This window comes from Alligator mississippiensis, chromosome 5 (assembly GCF_030867095.1).
Source record: "Alligator mississippiensis isolate rAllMis1 chromosome 5, rAllMis1, whole genome shotgun sequence".
NCBI classification, from domain to species: Eukaryota; Metazoa; Chordata; order Crocodylia; family Alligatoridae; genus Alligator; species Alligator mississippiensis.
Genome location: NC_081828.1, coordinates 152680950 through 152705244, shown reverse-complemented (window position 1 = coordinate 152705244; position 24295 = coordinate 152680950). Strand labels below are relative to the sequence as shown.

Here is a 24295-nt window from a genome sequence, read left to right as displayed (position 1 = left end):
TATTCACTTACTGTAGTTATTATCTAGGTCTTCAAGAAATGACTGACATTTTCTGCTGTTGACAACACCTGTCTGTACTTGATATCACTGCGTTTTTTTCTTTGATAATGAATGGTAATATCTTTAAAATACTAATATTTAATCTTCAATGTACTTAATTAAGTATAGAATGATCTGGTAAAATAGATGCACACTCAGGACAGTAAAACCTTTCTGTTTGGGGATACAGAATCTATGTGCTCGGTAAGAGCTCTGCTGATGCACAGAAAGGCAGGATGGTCTTCATTAACACTTATTTACGGTAAGATTGAGCAATCCCGAACTGACATTTTCTTAAAGTCATCACTTTGGCTTTGATATCTAAAAAATGTTATATGTTACAGCAGTCTAGAAATAAGTAATTCAGTCCGTATTTACATGCAATGTATATAAGGGGGGCACAGGGTATATGTTAAGTACAATATGGAAATAATACTAAAAGGGGGAAATGGCATGAGTTTTTTCTTGGGATGAGTTTTCTTCTTCTCCTTGATATCAGTTGATAAAGGATTGGGCCCTCTATTCTTATTTAGATGCATATGACCGTGCTTTTAGTCATATCCATGGGGCCATCATGTTTCATAGTGGCTGTAATCCATGTTGGGAATGTGTCAACACAGTTGCACAGTAGCCTGAATGATTATTTCCTAGATCACATCCAGATCCAGAATCTTCTCCGACTGCTTCAGAGACAGAGAATAGCCTTGAGTTGAATTACTTTGAGACCTTTCAACCTAATGTTCTCGTTCTCATTTTCTAACATGTAATGCATACTTGTTTTGAAAATGTTTCATCTAGTTTTCAGTCATCAGATTGCCCATTCTACTGCAGCATATTCTTAAGAGGGGGAAATAATGGGAACATTCAGCACTCTGAACTCAATGATAAATTTTAAATAATGAATGACTATGCAAGTTGTCTCCTATCTTAACAATATTTGGAAATATTTTTACTTTTATTTTGATCCAGTTCAGTGTCACGTTTTCATTAATTATCTTTATCTGTAGTTGTGAAAACATATGTAAATCTTGTTAGAGAATGCTAAAACTGAGGATTGACTCATAACAAGCTACAAAAGACTCTTGTTTTCCATCTGAGTCTCAGAGTGGAGACTTATGTTTTCAGTACACACATACTTTTTCCATTTCCGTCTGATCAAGCAAAAGAAGGTATGTTTTGCTGATCTTCAGTACAGAAAGTTAATTGTTGTTAAAACTAGCCTGATGAACAGATCATATACTTTTTCTAAGTTAATAGTAACTACTAGAGGCCACTGTACTCATACACACAGCATTGAGTATATATAAAAAATGTTCAGTTATACACAGACATGCACACACCACTTCTTTTGACATCAGTGAGAACAGGAGAGAACTTGTTGTTCCCTTTGAAATGGATAGGACCAGACTTGGTCCTAAAATTAACAGGAAAAAACACCTTTGCTTAATCGCAAGCTTTTTTTTTTTTTTTTAATAAAGGCCCTGCACAGCTTTTCAATGAGTTAGTTAGTTAGTTAGTTAGTTAGTTAGTTAGTTAGTTAGTTAGTTAGTTAGTTAGTTAGTTAGTTAGTTAGTTAGTTAGTTAGTTAGTTAGTTTGTTTCAAATCCTTCAATCACTGGACTAGAAAAAGTCAACATTTCCTGTCAGAGTACTTTTAGTAACCTAACGTATGAAAACAGATTGACAATTTTCTTCAAGTACTGTGATTTAAGAGTAAAATGATCAATTTACAGGCCAAACAGTTTTCAAAGTCAAAGCTCTGAAGTACCCATGTAGGGCATTATAATGGAACCTGGTCTAATCTCTCCAGGATACAGGGGTATTAAAACAACTATTACTATTTGATTAAATTTCCTCCCATCTGAGAAATTAATTTACCTGAACTATTTTGCAAATACAATATATAGATAAAAAATAGAGTATAACTATTTAAAGAATCTTTACTTCGCTACCTCTTCTATGTTAGTATAAGTATAACACTTATACTAAGGAACAGTTTTTATTATGCTTTTGAGACTTGTTCCTCACTGGGTATGTCTACATGTGCATTTGATCTGGCAGCAATTTACTCACGAGTAAACTACTCATGAGTAAATGCTTCTGGGCAGGTGTCTATAAATTCATAGATTGTAAGGCCAGAAGAGACCTTGGAAGGTCATCGGGTCCAGCCCCCAGCACCAAGCAGGAAAGATAACTGGAGTCAGGTGACCCCACCAAGATGACTGTCTAGTCTCCTTTTGAAGACTTCCAGGGTAGGTGATTGCACCACCTCTGGAGGGCGCTTATTCCACAGTCTGGACACCCTGATTCGTGAAGAAGTTTTTCCTAATGTTGAGCCTGAATTGATCGTCCAGGAGTTTGTGGCTGTTACTCCTGGTTTTTCCCTTGGGTGCCCTGATGAACAGTTGCTCACCAAGCCCTTGATGTAGTCCCCTAGTGTAGAGGTAAGCTGCTACGAGGTTCCCTCTTAGCCTCCTTTTCCTCAGGCTGAAGAGTCCCAGATCACTCAGCCTTTCCTCATATGGCTTGCCTTTTAAGACTCTGATCATATGGGTGGCTTTTCTTTGGACTTTCTCAAGCTTGTCCATGTCCTTCTTAAAGTGTGAAGCCCAGAACTGGAAATAGTACTCCAGTTGCAGTCTTACCAGTGCTGAGTAGAGCGGAATAATCTCCTCCTTGGTTTTGCTGGAGATGTATCGATTGATGCATGCCAGAGTATTATCTGTCCTACTGGCTACAGCATCGCACTGCTGGCTCATATTTATACTGTGGTCTATTATTACCCCCCCCATGTCCCTTTCATTCATGGTACTAATTCAGTTTGGTACTGCCAAGCCTGTAGGTGTGTTGGGGGTTGCATGTCCCGAGGTAGAGCACTTTACATTTCTTGATGTTGAACTTCATCAGATTCCAATCCGCCCAACTTGCTAGCCTGTCTAGGTCTGCCTGTATCTGTAGCTTATCTTGAAGTATGACCATGCTTCCCCATAACTTGATGTCATCCACGAACTTGGCCAGTGAGCTGTTCACCCCCACGTCCAAATCATTAATAAAGATGTTGAAAAGTACTGCACCAATTCCTGCGGGACACCGCTGCCCACTTCTTGCCAGCATGACACAGAGCTGTTCACTGCAACTCTAGGTTCTATTCTGCAGCCAGTTTCTCACCCACCTGACTGTCTTGGAGTTAAGCCTACAATCCTCCAATTTTCTTGCAAGGATATTGTGGGATACTAGATTAAAGGCCTTTTGGAAGTCAAGGTATACAATGTCAGCCTGCTCTCTAGTGTCCAGGTGGCGAGTTACTTGGTAGAAGGAGATGAGATTAGTAAGGCAAGATGTGCCCATGACGAAGCCATGCTGGCTGTCATTCAGAATCTTACCTTCTGAAAGCTTATCACAGATAGACTCCTTGATGAACTTTTCCAGGATTTTCTGTAGGATGGAAGTTAGGCTGATTGGCCTATAGTTACCTGGGTCCTCCCTCCTGCCCTTCTTGTGGATGGGCACACCATTGGCCCTTTTCCTTCTCCAGTGCCACAAGTTGTGGAAGAGTTTTGCCAGGGGTTCTGCAATGACTTCAGCCCGTTCCTTCAGCACTCTCGGATGCAGATCATCCGGTCCTGCTGACTTGTTTACATCTAAGTTTATTAATTGGTCATACACTAGCTCTACGACAATAGTAGGAAGGTGATTATTCCTACTGTGCTCATGGTTTTGCCCTTTGTCTGGTGAAAGAATGAGGCGAAGTAGTCATTCAGGATTTCAGCTTTCTCCTGGGTGTCAGTAACCAGCTCTCTTGAGTTGTTGAGCAATGGCCCCATGCAGGGTGTCAGGAGCAGATTTACTGTTCATGGCAGCAGTCTGACCCTGCACAGCCCTCCTGCAGCAGCCAGGGGGAGCTTTAGGCTCCTCCTGAGTGCTAGCCCAGGGGCTGGCAGGGAGCACTGGGCCAAGAGACAGCTGTTTCCTGGTGGGGGCTGGGACATTGCTCCTGCCCCTGGGAGGCAGCAGAGAACTCTTGGCCCCAGCTCCCCAGTCAGAGTCAGAGGACTTGGACAGAGCTACAGGGGAGGGGCAGGTCCCAGCCCTATTCTCCTAGCTGTCGCACCAGGGGATGGGGAAGGGGGCTGGGACTTTCCTCACCCCTGCATCTCTTTTCAAGCCCCATGCCTTAATCACACAGTCAGGGCACAGGATTAGGACCTGCTCCTGACTGGGATAGTTTCCAGCCTCCACTCTGCAATTGTGGGGCTGGAGACCCTGGAGAACAATTGTGGAGTTGGGCAGGGAACACATTGGAGAGCATTTTGCCTGCCCAGCTCTGTCATCACAGAACAGGGCAGGGAACAAACTCCCCAGTCCCAGCAAACAGGGACCTCCCAAGTCCTGATCCACGATAAGGATCTTCCAGCCGGGGTCCTGCCACAGTGGAGCTTGAGCTGAAAGATAAGGATCTCCTAGTGCTGACCCCATGCTAATGTAGTTGGGGCTGCAAGTCACTTGCTGCTGAGGCAGGGGGACATTGTCCCCATGCCCTGGCAGCAGGCAACTCCTGGGGTCAGGGAGCAAGCTACCACTCCCTGCTGCCTGGCTGACTGGGAGCACATTTGGAAAGAATCCTGGTCAGGATTCTTCACGTGCACTACTGCACAGTTACTAATTTTGAGTAAATTTTCTACATGCATTTGCAGGTAGCAAATTTACTCATCATTAGAGCCAATTACTGTGCAGTAAGCATCTGCACGTGTAGAAACAGATGCTTACTGTGCAGTAATTAGCTCTACTGTGCAATAAAGAGTCTTGTGTAGACATGCCCACTATTTCTAAATATTAATGAGTATGTCTGATTTATGTGCAACAGTGGAAGGTGTCCTGAATATAAAAAATACCAGTGTTTGGGTTAGAATTGAACTGATGCAAGTCTAATAATATTGTATACATGCAATATGATAGGAGGCTAACACAATGCACTGCCAGTGTTCCGCAAATCAAGTAATTTTGGATGGGCTACACAAGGGCTGTCCAGCTGGGCTAGAGACTGAAATTATGCATAAACCAGTATAAATGATTGGAAACTGGTTCAAATCTGTAACACAACAGATGTTTAATACATATAAACTGCTTTAAAAATGTCTGAAACCAATTTGATATAAACCTGGATGAATGTAGTATCATACTTAAATGATTTAGGTTAAATCAGTTTATTGAACTTCTGTCCCAGATCCCCTCCAGATTCAAGTTAACTCAGTCCCCCAGCATTCCAGGATGTTTTGCACTTCCCCACAAACCCACTTTTGCATAGTGAGAGGGTTATCTTTGGCCCAAGCTGTCTGCTCTAGCTGAGCAAGCACGTGTGCTCTAGCACCTCACAGCTTTTGGTCCGAGCCACTGCAGGCTTGTGGCTGCATTTCTGGAATCAAAAGTGAATGTCTGTTCAACTTACTTATGGGTTCAATCTACACAGCTTAGACTAACCTGTGAAGATTGAATTGATTTAGCCTCTGGGTTTTTGACTGTCTGTATTTAGCCCTGTACACCTGGCCTATGAGGGGTTAATGTGTGGCCCGTAGACCAGCAGCCTCTCCCTGCGTTGCTAATGCTTGTGTGGCAGCCATGGTCTCTGAGGCAGAGCAGCATGGTGATAGGGACTCTGGTGAGCCCACTCCAAGGTGGGGTGGGGAGGGAGGGGGACTTACTACCTGTGTAGTGGAAACATAGATGGGAGGAGACTCCCTGTGTGGGAGTCTCAGGGTGCCCATGACATGCAGCCTACATGGTGTGTGGCCTGTAGCTCATGCCCAGTTCAGCATGCAGCCCCCTGACCAGGGCTATACAACTCATCTCATACTATGAACAGTCAATTACAGTTTGTAAGCTAGAACTTTGTCACAGAAGGGATTATCAAGTGAGTGAATTCATAAGAGTAGAGATATTGCCAAAACTATGAAAACTATTCCTGTAGGAAAACTCCCTTTTTTAGCTAGTCCTAAATACATTGTAGGCAGCAAAGTACAGGATTAGACAGATTTTATTTTAAATTGTCAAAAAAGCATTTTACTAGTTTGTGGTATTGCCTATGGTGAATGAGACATTTTCTATTGACATCAGTTAGAACAGGGCTGGGCTGTTAATTATCACTGAAATAAACAGGAGCAGAAATCCTTTCCCTAACAAACTAAAATCAAGGATAGGGGAAGGGATACCAGAAGAGAAATGAACACAATAATGATTGGCCACGTCTTGGTACTACAGTGTTAAGTTAAAATGATGCTTCTGTTTAAAAAAATAAATAAAAGGAAAAACAACCAATGCATCTCAAGCAAGACCCACTTTATTCAGCCTTAGTAAGGCTGCAGCTGGAGTACTGCATCGAATTCTGGGCTCCCCACTTTAGAAAGGATGTGGAGAAGCTTGAGACAGGCCAGAGGAGAGCCACGTGCATGATTAGAGGCCAAGAGAATGGGCTTTATGAGGAGAGGCTGAGAGGCATGGGACACTTCAGCCTGGAGAAGCGAAAGTTCAGGGGTCATTGGTGACATGTAGGGGGTGCATGCAGGTGCACCCCCTGAGATAGGCGGTGGCCTCCATGCCCCCACTGCTGCCTGTGAGCAGTCGTCATGTGCCCCCAGCCTCCGGGGGCACACATCGTTCATGTCAGGGGTGACTTGGTGGCAGCCTATTCTAATACAGACAGTCTTTGATTTACAGCATTTCGAGTTACAACGTTTCGCACTTACGTTTATAAATTGACACCCTGTTTCAACTTTCTGACATCAGTTTCAACTTTACAACGCTTCATCTGATGTGACACCACTCCAGCGATCAAGTTTGCTATGTCTCCCATCTCCCTGGAGAACATCTGTCCAAACTGCCTTGGACACTTTCTTTAAGAAAGCAGACAAGACTCCAGATAAGCCTGCAGCCAAGATTCCTGAGAAGACTCCAACCAAGAGCCCTTCAAAAAGTCCAGCAAAGTCACTTCAAAGAAGTCCTTCCAAATCAATATGATTGCTATTTACAATATAAATACATTAATGTAGCTATATTACTCATCTATAATTGGTTGAGTACAAAATTCTGGGGTATTTTTGGTGAAAATAGGGTATTGGGCCTTGGTTCAGGAACCAATCTCCCATTTGTAACATTGTTTCTTATGAGAAAATTGGGTCAGAGTTGCAACGTTTTGACTTAAGACATGGTTTTCAGGAACCAATTGTGTCATAAGACCGAGGACTGCCTGTATAATAAAAGGCTTAGTCTGTGTGTCTGTCTGTCCATAATGCTTTTGGGCAGCTGCGCATGTGCTGCTGAGAGGGTGGGTGGAGATTGGCTGCATGGCCCAGGCTATGTGGGCCCAAGTTCGAGCCACTGCTGGGGAAGTTTGTGGCAGCGGCAAACACGCCTTGGCCGCCTGAGCAGTGGGGCTTCCCCACACCTCCTTGCCTGAGGGTGAAGGGGAGGGGTCATGGTGGTGGCACCCTCTGGCTCTGACACCCCCCAGAACAGCCAGGAGGGAGGGGGAGGTGGTAGGCAGGGAGGGAGATGCAGGCCAGGTGGACACAGAGTGGCTGGGGCGGGGGAGGCTAGAGAGAGGCCGGACCCGAAGCGGTGTGGAGGAAGGGTGGAGTGGGGCCTCACACAGAGCAACGGGGAGGGGGGGCAGCGCAGGGCTGAACGCGGGGTGCTGTCCCTGCCCACCCCCCTGTCATTCTTGACAGGCAATTTGCTACTAAGTATATAAGGAGTGTGGATCAGGAACTGGGAGAACATCTGTTCACCAGAGCACTCCAAGGGAAGACAAGGTCTAATGGTCACAAATGGCTGAAAGACCCTTTTAGACGGGATATAAGGAAAAACTTCTTTACTGTCCAAGTCTCCAGAGTCTGGAATAGACTCCCTCCAGCAGTGGTGCAAGCACCTGCTCTGGATACCTTTAAGAAATGCCTGGATGCTTATCTTGCTGGGGTGATCTGACCCCAGCTGACTTCCTGCCCCTTGGGCAGGGGGCTGGACCCAATGATCTTGCGAGGTCCCTTCCAGCCCTAATGTCTATGAACTTTTAAGAGGTTAATTGTGTAAAATAGGCCTGTTACCCCGTTATGTTTGTCAGTGATAGTCGGCTACTTCTCAATAGGTATAACAGCAGACCCTTCAAAGGATCTCTGGGCTGCGGCACCCTGATTGAGAAACATTGGATTAGAGAATATAATCAACGGCTTCCACTAAAATATGAAAGTTTGAAGGAATTAAAAGTTATATAAATATCACTTAAATTACAGCTGTATTTTCTCATTCCATTATTTTAATCTTTTTTTTGACTGCCTGCGGTTCCATGAGATATTTTTAAGGGGGATTCAGGGTGTTGCAGTTTTAGCATGGTTAGGTGTGCAACATGATTTACAAGATAAACCCAGAGATGGGTTATGGCATCTCTTTGTGTCTCTTCATGAATGACATGAATATGTCTACAGCAGGGATTGGCAACCTGCTCTGCTGGACCATTGGATCCACTTTGCAGAGCAGTGGCTTTGGCAGTATTTGGCAGTGAAGGACTCTACCTGTACTGTAGCCAGGCACTTTGCCCATGCTGCAGTACAACTGGGCAGCAAGGAGAAGCAGCAATGGTGGGGAATGGGTCCTTCCACCAGCCTGCCTTTGGCCTGAGCTGCTTCATTCCACTGACAAGAGGTTGCTGACCTCTGGTCTGGAGTAGTGGCTTTTACTCAGGAAAGGTGTATTGTGTGTTGGGGCTGGCAGAGGCAGTTGTGGATGGAGACAGCACAGAAGTTGGTGTCAGTCAGGAAGGAAAGGGGAAGGGAACACAGAAAAAATAACGGCAAATAGCGTAACTCGGAAAAGACAGAGTTATGGGTGTCACAAGAAACTAATCCTGTGGAGCTATAGGCACTTGTTCAAAAGATAAAAAAGGGGTGACGTGGTCAAACACCTGGTGAAGAAAATCATAGTGACTGCATTTGTATTGTCTGGAGGAAGAACCATATCTGCAGAGCTCAGGTTACTTTCATCAAGACAGATAGGAAATGAGGTTTTGATTCATGTATAGAAAAATATAATGTAAACTGAACACTGATGGTCTGAAAAGTGTTGCCATCCTTGCAGAATGAAGATGTGGCCTGTCTTTTCAGACTTGTAGATTTTTACTCTCACTGTCTTACTTTGGTCATTTTACTGTGGATACAGTTATTAGTATCTACAGTAATCTAGTTAACTTCCTTACGTTAACTATATAAATACCTTGAATTTAACAAATACTGAAAAGTTCTTTAAGATATATCTAAACCTGGACTGTTAGACTTCGGCATAGCTGTCTGCGGCCCCCCCCCAAAATTCCTTCAACCACGGCTGCACCCCTCCCTCCCTCCCTCCACCATTGTGCAGGCTGTAATGGGGGTATATGCGCTTTCCCTCCCTCTCTATCTCCTTCCTTCTGCGCCCCTCCCCCACCCCCTCCAAGCCCATTACAGAAACAAACATACATACACTTCCTGGCATAAATGTTGAAACAAGCAAATTCTGCATCTTAAAAACATCTATAACAGTGGTTTTCAACATTTTTAGATTTGAGGCATCCCTGGATAGACTCAATGCAGCCATCAAGAAAAGACAGCACTTAGTTTTCACTCTTTTTTGACAATACAAAAAAAAGGAAGTTTTTTTTGTTGTTGCAAAGAACTCAGATCACAACTGTGGTTTTCTATTTGAAATCTCTGGGTTTATCCTGTGAATCAAGTTTCTAAAACTAACAGTGCTAATATTCTTTGGCTTGAAATCATCTCAAGGCACCCTACAGTGCTATGGCACCCTGGTTGAGATCCACTTACCTCTCTGCAGCAACATTCAGTAATTACAGTGGATCCACACTATAGGTATCATTAATGATGAATACTATGAAATAGAAAGTGGCTTCAGCTTTTTCATAGCAGATCAGGAATAAATAGGCTTGCAGTGACTCTCTGTGAATGCTCTTGGGCTTGCATACAATATTTTGGTTACTATAGCCTTCTCTTATAGTACAACTATCTTTAAAATGTTAATTAAGAATTGTATGTTAAATAATTATTTGATAATTAGTTTAACTTTTTTATCAGGCAACATTTGCACTAATATTTCATATGTACCTTTGACATGCTTGAGAAAATCATTTTTTTTCTCATTTAGTTATGTACATTTTTTTTCTTTCTAATGGATTTTTTTCAGATATAATCAGGAAACGGGACAATTCAACTTTTCAAAATTGCATACAGGTTACTTGGAATAGGAGAATAAGTTGTATAAAATTAATAATCCATTTACTGTGACTGTGACACCAGGGGGAAACACACTCATGCTTTGAGAGTGCCAGAGTGTAGGTGACTTGTGGCGGGGGTGTTGTCACTTTTCTATTTTCCTTTGTTTCTTAAACATGAATTTGGTAAACTGCAATAGCCTGCAAATGATGGAAGTCTTCAGTGAGCTTGCTCAACTTGGGGGTGGAAGCAGGGAGAGTGCTTGGACCCTGGTATTTTGGTTGCTAGGAGCTGGGGAAGGCATGATGATAAGTTGTGGTTGAGTAGTGAGTGAGGACACAGCTGGTTGTTAGAAAGACGGCTTTTATTAAATAAGCAGTGCAAGGTGCTCATTAATAAAAAGTGCCAACAAGAGTGGTTAAAGATCAGAAAGGAGCAGTGGAGTTCTGGCTACCTACCAAACTGGCCAATTGCAGCAGTGTATGGAGAGGGGGGAGGGGATGTTGAGGAGCAATGCAGTGTGGGATGCCTGAATGACTGGCCAGACCTGTGTCCCAGAAAGGTTGGTGTCCACACATAACACTGAGTCAGTTCACAGTGAAGCAGTTCAACATAATATTTGATTTATCAGGTAGATTTAAACCATTTTAACAGGCTTGCAGGTCTGTCAGCTTCAGGTTTAAACTTAATTTAAACCATTCTAACTGTTATATATGTTCATGCCTTCAACAAACAAAATTCTATAGAAACACATCCCAGAAGAAGGGGAAATTTAGACAGATTGGTCAGAGTTTAAACAACTCTTTCAAAAATACCGGTATCACAATTGCAATGATTTTGAGATTTATTAATATGTGTTTGAACAGTTTTATCTCATATTTTCTCTACAGATGATTCAGACCATAAAGATTCTTGTTGAAAATTCAGATAGCTTATATGAGAAAATCGTACAGTGTCAGAAGGCAGGTAAGTGCAAGCTCTATTTCTGAATAAATTAAAATACAGGAAGTTATTTATCTTATTTTTATTTTTACAAAACCATGAATGGGGTTAATTTAATGCTTTTGTGCTCAAGCAGAATAAAATTTAGGCATGTACAACAGCAGTGAAAGTGTATCTTTTGGGTACTTATCCAGTACTAAGTGAATTGTTTACGCTTGGATTGATAACATTTTTAATGATTTCCAAGTCCAGCTGCAATGCTAAGTTTGTGCAGTTGGTTGATGATAAATTCTATGATGCCAAAGCAAAGATGGAGTGTAAAAATACTGATATATTTGTGAAAAATGTGCCATTCCTATACAAATGTGCAAGGCCATGTCAGCTACGTTGCCTAACATGTTGATGTAAGGGGAAGATATAATGTACTCAAGTGGCTAAAACATTGCTTAATTTTCTGGTTTTGCAATCTGATGAATTATTATGAAAACACATACTTGTTAGAGATTTTTGTATTAGAGAAACTAGTCAGATGTATTATTAATAGTAATGCCTGTATTAGTAGTCCATGTCTCATTTTCAATTTTCAATTTTACTTTAATATCATCTGTTTCCTTTGGGTTGGCTGAAGCACAGATTAATCAAGTGAGATGCTACAAAAGATCATAAATTAGTTTAGCTGGGGTTAGAACCAAGCCTTTTTTAGCCCCTTGTCTTTGATAAACTAAATACTGTGAAGCCTGTCACATAAAAATGCCTTGACAATGTTGAGTGATTCAGGCAGTGGTTTTCAACCTTTTTAGACTCAAGGCATACTTCCACATCTTGTGTGAATTTAGTGGTACCCCATTTCAAAAGCAAATATATTTTAGTGCAGAGGAGCCAGGCAGTGGAAGTTAAGGGAATGCCAGGCAGGGAAGAACATGAGTTTAAACTTACCTCCTCACGCCATAAGGCACCCTTCAAAGGATCTCTGGGCTGCGGCACCCTGATTGAGAAACATTGGATTAGAGAATATAATCAATGGCTTCCACTAAAAAATGAAAGTTTGAAGGAATTAAAAGTTATATAAATATCACTTAAATTACAGCTGTATTTTCTCATTCCATTATTTTAATCTTTTTTTTGACTGCCTGCGGTTCCATGAGATATTTTTAAGGGGGATTCAGGGTGTTGCAGTTTTAGCATGGTTAGGTGTGCAACATGATTTACAAGATAAACCCAGAGATCTCAAATAATAATCCACAGAGGCAAAAAACATTTTGAGCTGTTGTGCTTTTTTGAATTGTTTGCAAGAGGAGAATTGCTTTATATTTCCATTGCCAAAAAATGAATTCAAATAGTGTTTGAAATGAGATTCTGCTAAATTCAGAAAAATTATGGTAGGGGAGGCCTTCAGTCTAAAAAGGTCAAGAACCATTGCCTTACAGAAATGATAATGTATGTAACAGTGTTGTCATCTGGGAAGGTTAGACCAGGGGTTGGCAACATTTTTGGGCAGAGTGCCAAAAACATCAACAACCTTGACTTGCAAGATGTTAGCATGCCAGGAGCAGATAGCAGGGAAGCTGCAAGGGGCCTGATCCTTGTTGTGGCAGTGCAACCCTGGCCCATTTCCAACTGTGCGCCCCAAGGCACATATGCCAAGCAGAATGCCTCTGTGTGCCATGCTCTGGCATCTGTGCTGGGGGTTGCCTACCCATGGGCTAGACCAATGCACAGATGTGTTAGGGATATGACTGACATAAATATGTTGTTCTGTTGAACTAAAATGATGCATCTGAAGCGACTTAAGTGGTAGAAGTACTGAATGAAGGTAAGTATCCTTGACAATTAGACTAATCTACTGTACTATATAGTAACAGCTATAGATGGAGCCAGCAGCAGGTCTGAGAAATATAGATATGAGGAACTGCTGGACTGAACTTTCACTGCTGAAACAAAATAAACAGAGAGAATCAAAACAGAGAAAATAAAATTGAAAAGGATTTTTTCCTAAAGTCAATACCAGGTACTTAAAAGGAGGAAAAACAAACACATTGTTTATGGATGGACAAGGTGAATGATTATTTGCATAATCATTTACATGAGCAGTGTTTTGGTGGGGAGGGGCAAAACACAAAAAGAAATGGGAAACTAGGCAATACTTGTGCCTTTGAGGCAAGGCCCTGCATTCGTTCATCATTGGGCGGGAAATGCCTTGACAGCTGAAGGACAGGGAGAGTTTCACATGGTTATAATAAGAATTTTCCTGAAGTTCTTAATGAGTTTTTGCTGCAGTAACAGCTGCCAAAGCCTTGAGACAGCTGCAGTGTATCTTTTCTTCTGAACCATAGCCACCTCTGTAGGTTAAGATAGGAGGGAAATGTAGTCACTGTCCCACATTGACCCTACATCCTTTGAAGATAGTACTGCTACCAGTAACAGTGTGGGCTTCTGGATTGACTCCAGGTCACAATGCAGCTGGATGCTTTACAAAAGCATCACTTTGCATGTACTTATGTATGAACTACATTTTGGTTCAGACCAAATTGTTGGAAATCTAGGGAAGAGGATAAATAAGTTTGGGAAGTAAGAGGCTCCATCCAAGATGACCCTTTGAAGAAGCATCTTGTTGGAAAGTATGGCGAATTACTTGCTAAATTTGAGCATATGAAATAGGGGAAATGAAATGAAACCACAGCCCCTCCTTGATCAGGTAGTGCAAAATCCTAGAGTTCAGTCAGGTTTCTTGCTGAGGCATATGAAAATAGTTCCTATTTCAAACAAAAATAGCTGAGGAAACAATACTGGCATTTGTCTGAAGACTATACTACAGTCTTTATTTAAAAGAAAATCTGCTTTGCACGTATCTTGTCAGCACCTTGGCATTATGCACAAGTAGGACTTTGTTAACCTTCAAACAGATTCCTTTTCCCTGATATTATGCTTTGCTTAACAAAACATACTAGGATTAATTTTGGACTTTGTCCTTATATACCACCAGAGCAGAAGATTTTTGCTTCTTAGCTGCACTGAAAGTAGCTCTTTTCACACTACTCTGTGTAATTGTTATATTTGCTACAGAGTATTAGTCTGTAAAACTGAACAGGAGTGCAGGTTGTCCAAGAGGTACCCTGTGTATTATGTGGTTTATATTATTTACCGTTCTGAGAATTCCTTACCTTGGTACCACAAGACCAAAATTGTTAACAGTAATATGTAAAATAAATAAATAAATAAAAATGAGGCATCCTAACTCCTAATTCATGGATTCAAAAAGAAGAATCTCTTAACTATAGGGAAAATAATTGTGCTGATAGAAAAATATTGTGAATGCTGAACGTTAAACAAAAAAAAAAAGCATAGCACTATGCTGTTGGTATTTTGAAGGGAAAAACCTGTATTATTATATTACTTGACTAACACTTTCTGTAAACTTAAGATTCATTGCTGGGGAATAGAGGTGGATGCCATGCACAGTCCATAATGATTTTAAAATCATATTAAATTTCATCCCATTTCTATTATCTACCAGTATTAGCTTTCAGATATTATTAGATGGTCCAAAAGCTTTATAAAAAAGAAACCTTCCTAATATACTTAAAAAACATAGAAGAAATGTAAAACTTTCATGGCAACAGATGAGCACACCAGAATCCCCAAGTTTCAACTTTTTGTGTTGGGCATTTCTAGGAAAGTACAGGTGGAAGGGAGACCCTGGGTCTGGGAGCAGGAAACCATGTTTCAGTCGCTTTCATCTTGCAGGAAACCATGTTTCAATCCCTTTCATCAGATTTATGAAATTTTGTTGTAGGGATACTCACTCCCTGACTCCAAATGGAAGTGCTTTGCTAGTAAGAACCCTAAATTCCAGCTTACATTTGTTTATAGCCAATTTAATATCCATTTATTTTGATCATCCACTTCCATCAGCATTATTTTTTAGCTTTAGTAGGTCTGTTCCCTCTCTGATGTTTATCGCCCTCCCAATATATTTATGCAAAGCAATCATAATCCCCCTCAGTTTTCATTTTCCTAAGATTAATTAGGCCTGTTCTTCTAGTTTTCTGCTGTGAAACAGATTCTGTCCTCCTGATCATCCTGGTCACTGCTCTCTGTGCCTGTTCCAATCTGAATCTTACATATTGAATGTGGGTGACTAGAACTGTATGCTGTATATCAGATGAGGTCTTAACAAGATGCTTATACAATAGTATTGATTATACAAGTGCATAACTTCTCATTTTTACTATTACATTTTATCCCATTTCTATTATTTTAATCCTCCATGTCATTCTGTTCTTACTGTAAGAGGTTTCAATCCCCTTTTGCATTTATGAAGTCTTCCAGCTTTGCATCATTAGTGAAATTTCTTTAGCTTTACCCTGCTTTTTTGTGCTGAGGTCGGTCATTAATAAAATTATTAAACAGTTTATGTCCTAGGACAGATGCACAGAGAAAGCCACTGGACTTTCCTCCATCACATTCAACATAAAATACTATAATCTTTTCTTTATCCAGTTTCTTTCCCACTTTGTAATTCTTTTATAATCTAAACCTCCAATTTAACTAAATTTCCCTTGTGGTGCTGGAACAGATGCTTTCCTGAAGTTGAAATAGATTAAATTACTCCATTTTCATTCTCTAGAAAGAAGTCATCCTTGGAAAAATGATAGCATAATTTAAAGTTGGTAAATACATACAGTATTTTATCCCATTTTCCATTTCTTTTAATGTATTCTTAATTATTCTTTCCTTCAAGATTTATTCTAAAACTGTGCATGCTCTTAAAGTCATCCTAACATGCCTGTAAATGACTGTAAATTCTCCTGTCTTAAAAAAAAATATGCACTATATTTGGTATTCTGCAGTCATACAATGCAACCCCCTGACTTGAGTGTTTTATTAAAATTCTTGTTGCGGGACTTGCAATATCATCTTTTGGGAATTTCAGAATTCTGGGATGGGGATGATGCCCCCTGCCCCCCACTCCTGACCCCTGTGAACACAGTGAATTTTTGAGATCTACTTTTCCATCAGTTGTGGTAATTTACATTGCCTATCCCACCTTTGTCCCAGTGGTCAACATTACCCTCATTGGAATTGGTGGCTAAGAATTAATTTAGTTTTGGTGACATGCCTAGATTACCTTTAGTTTTTATTTCAGCCTTGATATACTGCAACCTCACATCTTCCTTTCTTCTTTTTATTGGTATTGCTGAAGAACTTCTGCTGTTTATTTTAAACTCAATTTAACTTTTCACAAGTCTCACTTTACCCTAATTTCCCGACCTCAGATCAGCTTTCTTTGCTGATCAGTCTTTTTTCCTTGTAGACTTTTTGGTTATTGTCAGCATCCTGCTCTTTTATAATGTCTTCAGTACTAGAAAATTACAAGTAGTATAGCAACTTTAGATAGCTCTTCCTGAATCAAATGCCGGAAGTGTATAATAGATTCCCAGTATGGTCTGAACTGAACCTTTGTTACCATCCTTCCCCCAAACAAATTTTGAACCTGTTTATTTTATCCATGGTATCCTACCACAGTTACCTTTATTTCGCTCTTTCCTAAACAGCACATACCTTTAAAACCCATTTCAGTTTTTCAGTCCTGATTTCTACTCTACCCTCTTATTACTGTAATATCCTGTTTCATATCCTGTACTGGTAGCTCTAGTTCCTTTGTTTTGTTGTACCAGGCACTCAGGCAAACATTTCAGTTAATTTATTACTGATCATACCTCTTAGCCTAGTTGTATCGCCCACTAACTACTCTTTTAATCAATATTAGTATTTTCCTCACAATGTCCTTTTACCCTCTGATTCTTTTGTATCCATTATTGTATCCTGATTTACCCAGTTTTTCTTTTCCCATGTCCTAAAATCAGGCATGGAGATTGTGTCTCTCTCAACTGACTTCCCCTTATTTCTTTAGTTCAAACTCTTATGCTGCCCCAGTCCCAGAAGGCCAGTGCTGTTAAGGTGAGTCTTTTTTTCTGTGACTACTGCTCATTCTTCAAACATTCCCAAACTTTCTTTGTATTACAATTCTTCAGCTACCTGTTGATCTTCATGATCTTGTCATGTGTTTGCCATCCCGAAGAATTCCACTGAAGGTCACCTGAGCCTTCACTTTTTTTAATACCTTTCCTAGTTTGGTGTAATCTTCCATGAAATATTTCAAAGGGAATCTTGAAGCTTCATTTGTTGTGATGCAAGGACTGATCAGAGGCTTCTTTCCAATTCCAGTTAGGAATTTTTTAAGCCTCTTTTGACATTTTTTTTCTCAGAAAAATATAGAAATAAAACTCCAGCATTGGAGTAGTACACAGGAATTGCATGAGTTTGAAGTTATTACGTATTTACAAAGGAGATAATAGTATACTTAATATACCTGAAGGACTGTTTTGGTTCCTGTGTATCCTTTTTTATATTCTCACCCTAAAATTAACTTTATTTCCTAAAGTCCCCCCTTATTTAGCCAGTCCAGTTTCTCTTCTCTTAAAATCCCCAAATGACTTAAGGCTTTTATATTTTTACCACTTTCCTAAAATGTAGACAGTCATCCTAACACTCAGATGTAAAGGAATGTTTAACACTTCCATACCTGAGAAGTGAACTTCATAGGGACAGTCATGGCACTAAATTGTAATATGTCATGTGTTGTTTCCTGGAGGGACTTGTACAGAGCCATATTTCAGGCCTCCCCGCAAGTCTCTTTCCCATCCCCTTGCTATTTGGTTTTAGTCTTGGAATATGTTTTTACTTCCTGATTTTCATAATTATTTCAGTTCCCAACTTTACCATTTTAACTTTTCCCCTTGTAATATTTTCCCTTCCATTTTTAATTTTTATTTGCTTCATACTGTTATTCAGTACCACTCAAATCCTCTTGAATACACCTAATTCTATGACTTCCCCTAGTCTCCTTGTCCTTATCCTTTGGTATCTTGTTTCTCCTGGGTTTAACAATTTGCAGTCACTATTTTGGTGTTGCTTCTTGCTGTTTACATCCGTCGCAGGCTGAGGTTCCAGGGTGCTTTCCATTAACTTTAGCTTCTCAAGAAATTTAAGGCTTTCTTTTTTCTCCTTTATAATGTACTGCTGTTCTTGATGTGTGAAGAGACATTTAAAAGGAAAACCTTATCTGTTTATTTGCTTCTCGGGGAGATGCTATACTTTCACTCAGTTCCTTCCTTTTCTTTAATGTAGCCTGTGACAATGCTTGAAACACTTGTATTTTATAGCCTCCCAGAGTAGCATCAGAAGTGTCTTTAGCTTTCTTGACAATCTGTTCTGTTCAGCTTCATGTTCACATGTTACATCTTTGCTCTTGGCCAGCCATCCACCCTTTTGTTTTCTAATTATTTTTGGTACTAAGTCTATCAGTTCTTCTCCACAAGGACTCTCTACTCATACATTGGTCTTGTCCTGATGCTGTTGTAAATAACTGTTCCTCTCTCCCATTCTTTCTTCCATTTGCAGACCACTGTGTTAGTTCCTTTACAAACTTCAGTATATCTTCATTCCTCTTTTTCTTGTGGGACTTGACTACCTTTTTCTTTTTTCACACACCCATCTTCCTGCTTTCTCTTACTCCTCTGCATCTTTCTCTGTGATGGAGTATATGTCCCACTTAGTGGCTGCTCAGAAAGCATTAGTGAAGAATCTGATTACCTGTCAGATATGACCAAACAGCCAATTAGAAACTGCAGCCCAGACAATGAGGATACAAGGCTATAGAAATACAGGTTGAGAGATGCAGTGGAAGAGGGAACATGGGTAGAAAAAATCCTAAGACAGGAAGGTAGGAAGCAGTCCAGGGAAATGACAAGGAATGGTTAGGGGTGGTACTCTGCTGATCAAATCAGGGTTTCTGAATTAGAACCTAGAGAAGGTAGTTTTCATCTCCCTGTGGGAAGGGATGCATTGTCCTTAGAGGGTGAGCCATAGAATTGGCTTTCACGAGTTTACCTTGGAGTGTGTTTTTTAAATAGGGTTGATAAGCCAATCAGTTGATTGCCTATTATTTGACTGCAGTCAAAAATGTTAAATATTCTGTGAAGCCAAAACTGTCCTTGTGTAAGTGGCAGCTTACCTCTTTTATTGTATCATAGTGTCATTTACTAGCAAGGGCAGGAGTGAGGGGTCAACCCTGCAGGAGTCAGGACATGAACACACATCATTTAGGAGCAGGTACCCCCTTGCCTTCTGTTAGCAAGGGCAGGAGTGAGGGGTCCTTGCCCTTCAGTCCTACAGGCATCAGGACACGCACACACACACACACACCCACCCACCCACCCCTCCTCTGTCCATGCTCTGCTTCTCTCAAGCTCTTCCAACCTCCTTTCCCTTCTCCCCCATAAAGGCACGTGGGGCTGCAGGAGTTAGTCTGTGCTGAGGGAAGAACCAAAATGAGCAGCACAGAAAGACTTGTTCTGTTGACCATCCATTGCAACTCCAGACTTCTCCAGTGCATCTGGCATGGTGCCTACGCAGAATAACTACTTTTCAGAAACTGACTTTTGTCTCTTATAGTTGCTATGTATGCTTTATTTCCGCTTAATTTCATTTATTTATTTTTATGTTCTAACCATTTGGGCTGACCCTGGGGTTTGGCAGTAAAAGCCAACTAAAAGAACTTTGACTGTTCTCCATGCGCTATTGTCTTTCTTTGTGTGAAGGGGGACTTTTATCAGTAGCTGTCTGCCAATGTTATGTTGTCCAAGTAGCCTTCTCTCTCCTTTCATTCCTTTTGTCTAAAGATACATATTTCTAGCTACATGCCCAAGTCCTTGAATCCTTTTTTCCATAAGTTTCATCAAGTGCCACTTCAAACATAAAAAGCTTCTGTCAGGTACCTATCATTCCACAGCTTCTGTATCTGGTCATCCTCTTCCTTCCTTCTCTTTAGGGCATGCCCAGTGCTGCCATAGGAGCCATTGTTATTGTCTCTTCCTTGTCCCTGCCATCAACAGAAAAAGAAAAAAAAAAATCAAAGTTTTTCTGTGAAGTCCCCTCTTTGCTGCCGAGTTTACTGGGCTACCGTGATTGCCTTCTTAAAGTGTTTTGTCTAGGTCAGTACTAACCCCCTCATTTCAATCTATCAGTTAACTCTGGTTAAGACCAAAGGCAGGAAGTTTCAACTGCAAAGCTTCCTTCCTGCTCATAAGACACAGGTGCCAAATTCTGCAAACCAGTCACCAGGTAAAAGATAAATTCACTGTAAAAAACCAGAGTGAGAAGAGAAGAAATCTAAGTCTCAGGAAAACTCCCCTGTTTACTATTATGTTTTCTAGCAACACTGAGCTCTATGCTCCCCTAAGGACTAGCGGCTTGGCTTTTCAAGATTTCTGCCGTGTTCAAGCTTGTTCCTTTCTCTAAGCTCCTGAATTCACAAAATATGAGAAACTAGTTAAAACAACCATGGATTTTCTATTGCCAGTGCTCAGACTATATAATTAGTATACTCATTTATTCTATATAAGTGACTTTTCTGTAGATTACTGGCCTTTTGCTATTTGGTCATTGCACACTTAGTTCTAATTTTTTTCTATCCTCTCAGGTCAGTTTTCTGAGAAGTTAAACATTGAAAATTAAGTTCTGTATAATAGCAGTTAAGATTTCCTGATGGAATGTGTTAGAGGGATCTATCTCTTGTCAAGAAACACAGTATTCAGAAAAGCTGTTGTGATTGATCTTGTATTTCTTGTACAGAATAAATATTTTTTGTTTTACACCCCTATTACTTTGGAAGGTGCAACATGCATTCTCTGAAGATGTAATCCTGTGACCCTGTGGGATTTTCTCTGTCTTGTCAATTTTAATTATATTTTCCAAGCAAAATTAATACAGGCTTCCTTCACTATGCTATACGTGTATTCATTTAAAACGGTGCACAACTCCAACTCACATAAAGGGAACCCACTTTACAATGTAACAAGATTCATAGATACATAGATGTTAGGGTCGGAAGGGACCTCAATAGATCATTGAGTCCAACCCCCTAAATAGGCAGGAAAGAGTGCTGGGTTCAGATGACGTCTGCCAGATGATGCCTATCTAACCTCCTCTTGAAGACCCCCAGGGTAGGGGAGAGCACCACCTCCCTTGGGAGCCCATTCCAGATTTTGGCCACTCTAACTGTGAAGAAGTTCCTCCTAATGTCCAGTCTAAATCTGCTCTCTGCTAGCTTATGGCCGTTATTTCTTGTGACCCCCAGGGGCGCCTTGGTGAGTAGAGCCTCACCAATTCCCTTCTGTGCCCCCATGATGAATTTATAGGCAGCCACAAGGTCACCTCTCAACCTTCTCTTGCGGAGGCTGAAGAGGTCCAGGTGCCCTAGTCTCTCCTTGTAGAGCTTGGCCTGCAAGCCCTTAATCATATGAGTGGCCCTTCTCTGGACCCTCTCCAGGTTATCCACATCTCTCTTGAAGTGCAGCACCCAAAATTGCATGCAGTATTCCAACTGTGGTCTGACCAGCACCTGAGAGATGGGCAGTATCACCTCCTTGGCTGTATTTGTCATGCACCAGCTGATGCATGATAAAGTGCAGTTAGCTTTTCTGATGGCTTCATCACACTGCCGACTCATGTTCATCTTGGAGTCCACTAGGACTCCAAGATCCCTTTCCGCTTCCGTGCTACCAAGCAGGTCATTTCCTAGGCAGTAGTAGATGTGCTGGCATTTTTCCTCCCTAGTTGCAGCACTTTGCATTTCTCCTTGGTAAAGGAGGGATACGTTCCCAAATAGGGATACGTTCCAAGACCTCGATTGTACTGACCCCCAGACTCATTTCACTATTTTTACAAGACAATTTTGGTACTCACCCACAGCAGACAGTACACACAAGCACAGGGTGGTAGTGAACGTTACCATAATGGGCATGGCAGCTACAGAAACACGTGTCACAGACACGTGTGGATCTGTGCAATGAGGTGCACAGATCCACACAGGAGATTATATTTTGGTGCATGTCACTCCCACAATGCACCGCACAAAGCATCTGACTGCGGGCTTCCACCACACCAATCGCATAAGAGTGAATTTACACATATAACAAAGTTTTGGTATAAAAAGGGTCATTGCGTAAGAGCGAATTCACACATACAGAACCTGCATAAAGCAAGGGAAACCTATAAAATTAATGTGTAGTATTTCCCCTTAACTATCAAAGTCACAGTACATAACTTTTGTACTTTGCTAACTGTCTGCCTATAAAGGTCTTTTGAGTTTCCAAGGGTGTGAGACTGCAGAACCAAAAGCTCCTATTGGCTTGATCCACAATGAGGTGGCTAGAATAAGGTATAGAATCTCAGGGTGTGTCCAGATGAGCCCGCCCGTGCCTCTTGCAGCATCTCAAACCCCTTTGCGTGCTGCAAGAGGCACATGCAGGAAAGGAAAACATTCCCCCTGCTACAGGTGTGCAGCACAGGGCCAATATTAGATCCCTGGATATCCAGGGGTCAAAAAAAATAAAAAAAATCAAGCTAAAAAATGCGGGACAGGTAACGGGCCCTGAGGCAACCAGAGGCTGGGTCCTCCACCGAGATGCTGTGGCTGCCAGAGCATCTTTGTGGTTGGCCCCTGCCCTGGTGCTGAAGCACACTGCTTGTCTGTGCAGGGTAGGCAGCATGCCAGCAGCAGGGCTCCAGTGCCGGTAAGTAAGGGGTTGGGGGGCTGGAGGAAGGGGAGGGGCTATGGGAGGAGCTCTGCTGGCCCCACCCACTCCCCCAATCCCTGCCCAGCCCCACCCCCCGCCTGCCCTCCAGGCTCCCCGATCCCTTCCCTGCCCGGCCCCATCCCCCATCTGCCCCCCAGACCCTCCCGATCTCTGCCCTGCCCCGCCTGTCCCACAGCTGCCCCCACGATCCCTTCCCTGCCCGGCCCACAATCCCTGCCCCCTTACCCCAGCATCCCCACAATAGAAAAAAAAACCCCTAACACATACCGGCAAGTCCAGCTGCCATCTTGTTCCTTGGGGCCCCACCTGCCCCAGGGGGGCAGGGTGACAGCCCCAGCAGCCAGGCAGGGCAGCCACTGGGGGGGGGCCTGGGGGAGTGGGGGGGGCAGCCATCAGGGGGACTGCAGCAGCCGGCGGAGGATGAGGCCAGGTGGGGCATGTGGAACCTGTGGGGGAGTAGCCCCTGCAGGGGCTATTTGAGGGGGCTCTTACCTCCGGTTGGGGGGGGGGGGGGCAGCAAAATATATATTCATGAATTCATGAAATGTATTTAGAGTTCACTTTATTATTATGATAGAGACACTGGTACTCTTCCAAATTGCTTTAACACTGTAGATATGTCAATAAAACTTTGCCCAACTGATGTCTGTCTCTGTCTCATGGTCTTTTGTTTTAATTGTGGAGGAACATGGATTTTGGGGTATTTTACAGAGTGACTTTGGGACTTTTTTATTTGGGATTTTTCAATTTTCCAATAGGGAACACCAGAATTCCTGCTAGGGAGACCAGTGGCAGGACTCAGAGCTGGCACCTTGGACCCATCTGGCTGTGGCTGACCTCCTGGCCAGTTGGGGCCAGGAGGACATGCTTTGACAGTTCACCACACCTGGAACATCATCCAGGCAATAGCTGCCCAGATGGCCAGGCAGGGGCGCACGTGGCAGTAGTGCCGCACAGAGGCCAACTCTGCAGCCACAGCACACTGGCAGCTGGCCCAGAGGGGCAGATGGTTCTACTGGCTGTGCAGTCTCCATCCAGGTCTGGCAGGTGTGCAGCAGGTCACAGCCAGGCAGCAGCCCCCACTGCCAGACTGCTGCAGTGGGTAAAGGGTGCAGGGAACTCTCAGGGCTGCTTCATCAGTCCAGCTGGCACAAGGAATAGTGTCCCCAGGTACCAATTGGCTGGGCTTCAGAATCTCCTGAGAGCGAGTAGCCCTGGGCTACTTGCCAGGGCAGGTTTTTGTACTGCTGAGGCCAGGACAGGGCAGCTTTTTATACTGCTGGGGACAGCGCAGGTGCTGGCCCTGGGCTCTAGCTCCCCCTAGCTGCAGATGGGTTATTGTGCCCCAAATGACACAATTTGCCCCACATCAAAGTTCATGTCCAAGCATGTGTGCTGGGG

General features: G+C 42.3%; 1 protein-coding gene and 1 long non-coding RNA gene across 3 annotated transcripts in view; one reads left to right on the top strand and one right to left on the bottom strand.

Annotated features, from left to right (window-relative positions):
- Positions 1-24295, top strand: part of PLCL2 (phospholipase C like 2) — a 193920-nt gene that overhangs the window by 128366 nt on the left and 41259 nt on the right. For both annotated transcript variants that reach the window (XM_019497972.2, XM_059728872.1), the window contains one exon: positions 11180-11255. In XM_019497972.2, the coding sequence (XP_019353517.2) occupies positions 11180-11255 (76 nt within the window). The remainder of the gene's footprint in view (positions 1-11179; positions 11256-24295) is intronic.
- The window catches only part of LOC109285818 (uncharacterized), a 108846-nt gene continuing 95765 nt past the window's right edge, over positions 11215-24295 (bottom strand). The window contains exons 6-7 of the long non-coding RNA XR_009462598.1: positions 20072-20175; positions 11215-18887 (exon numbers count right to left, since the gene is read on the bottom strand). This is a non-coding gene — a long non-coding RNA (uncharacterized LOC109285818). The remainder of the gene's footprint in view (positions 18888-20071; positions 20176-24295) is intronic.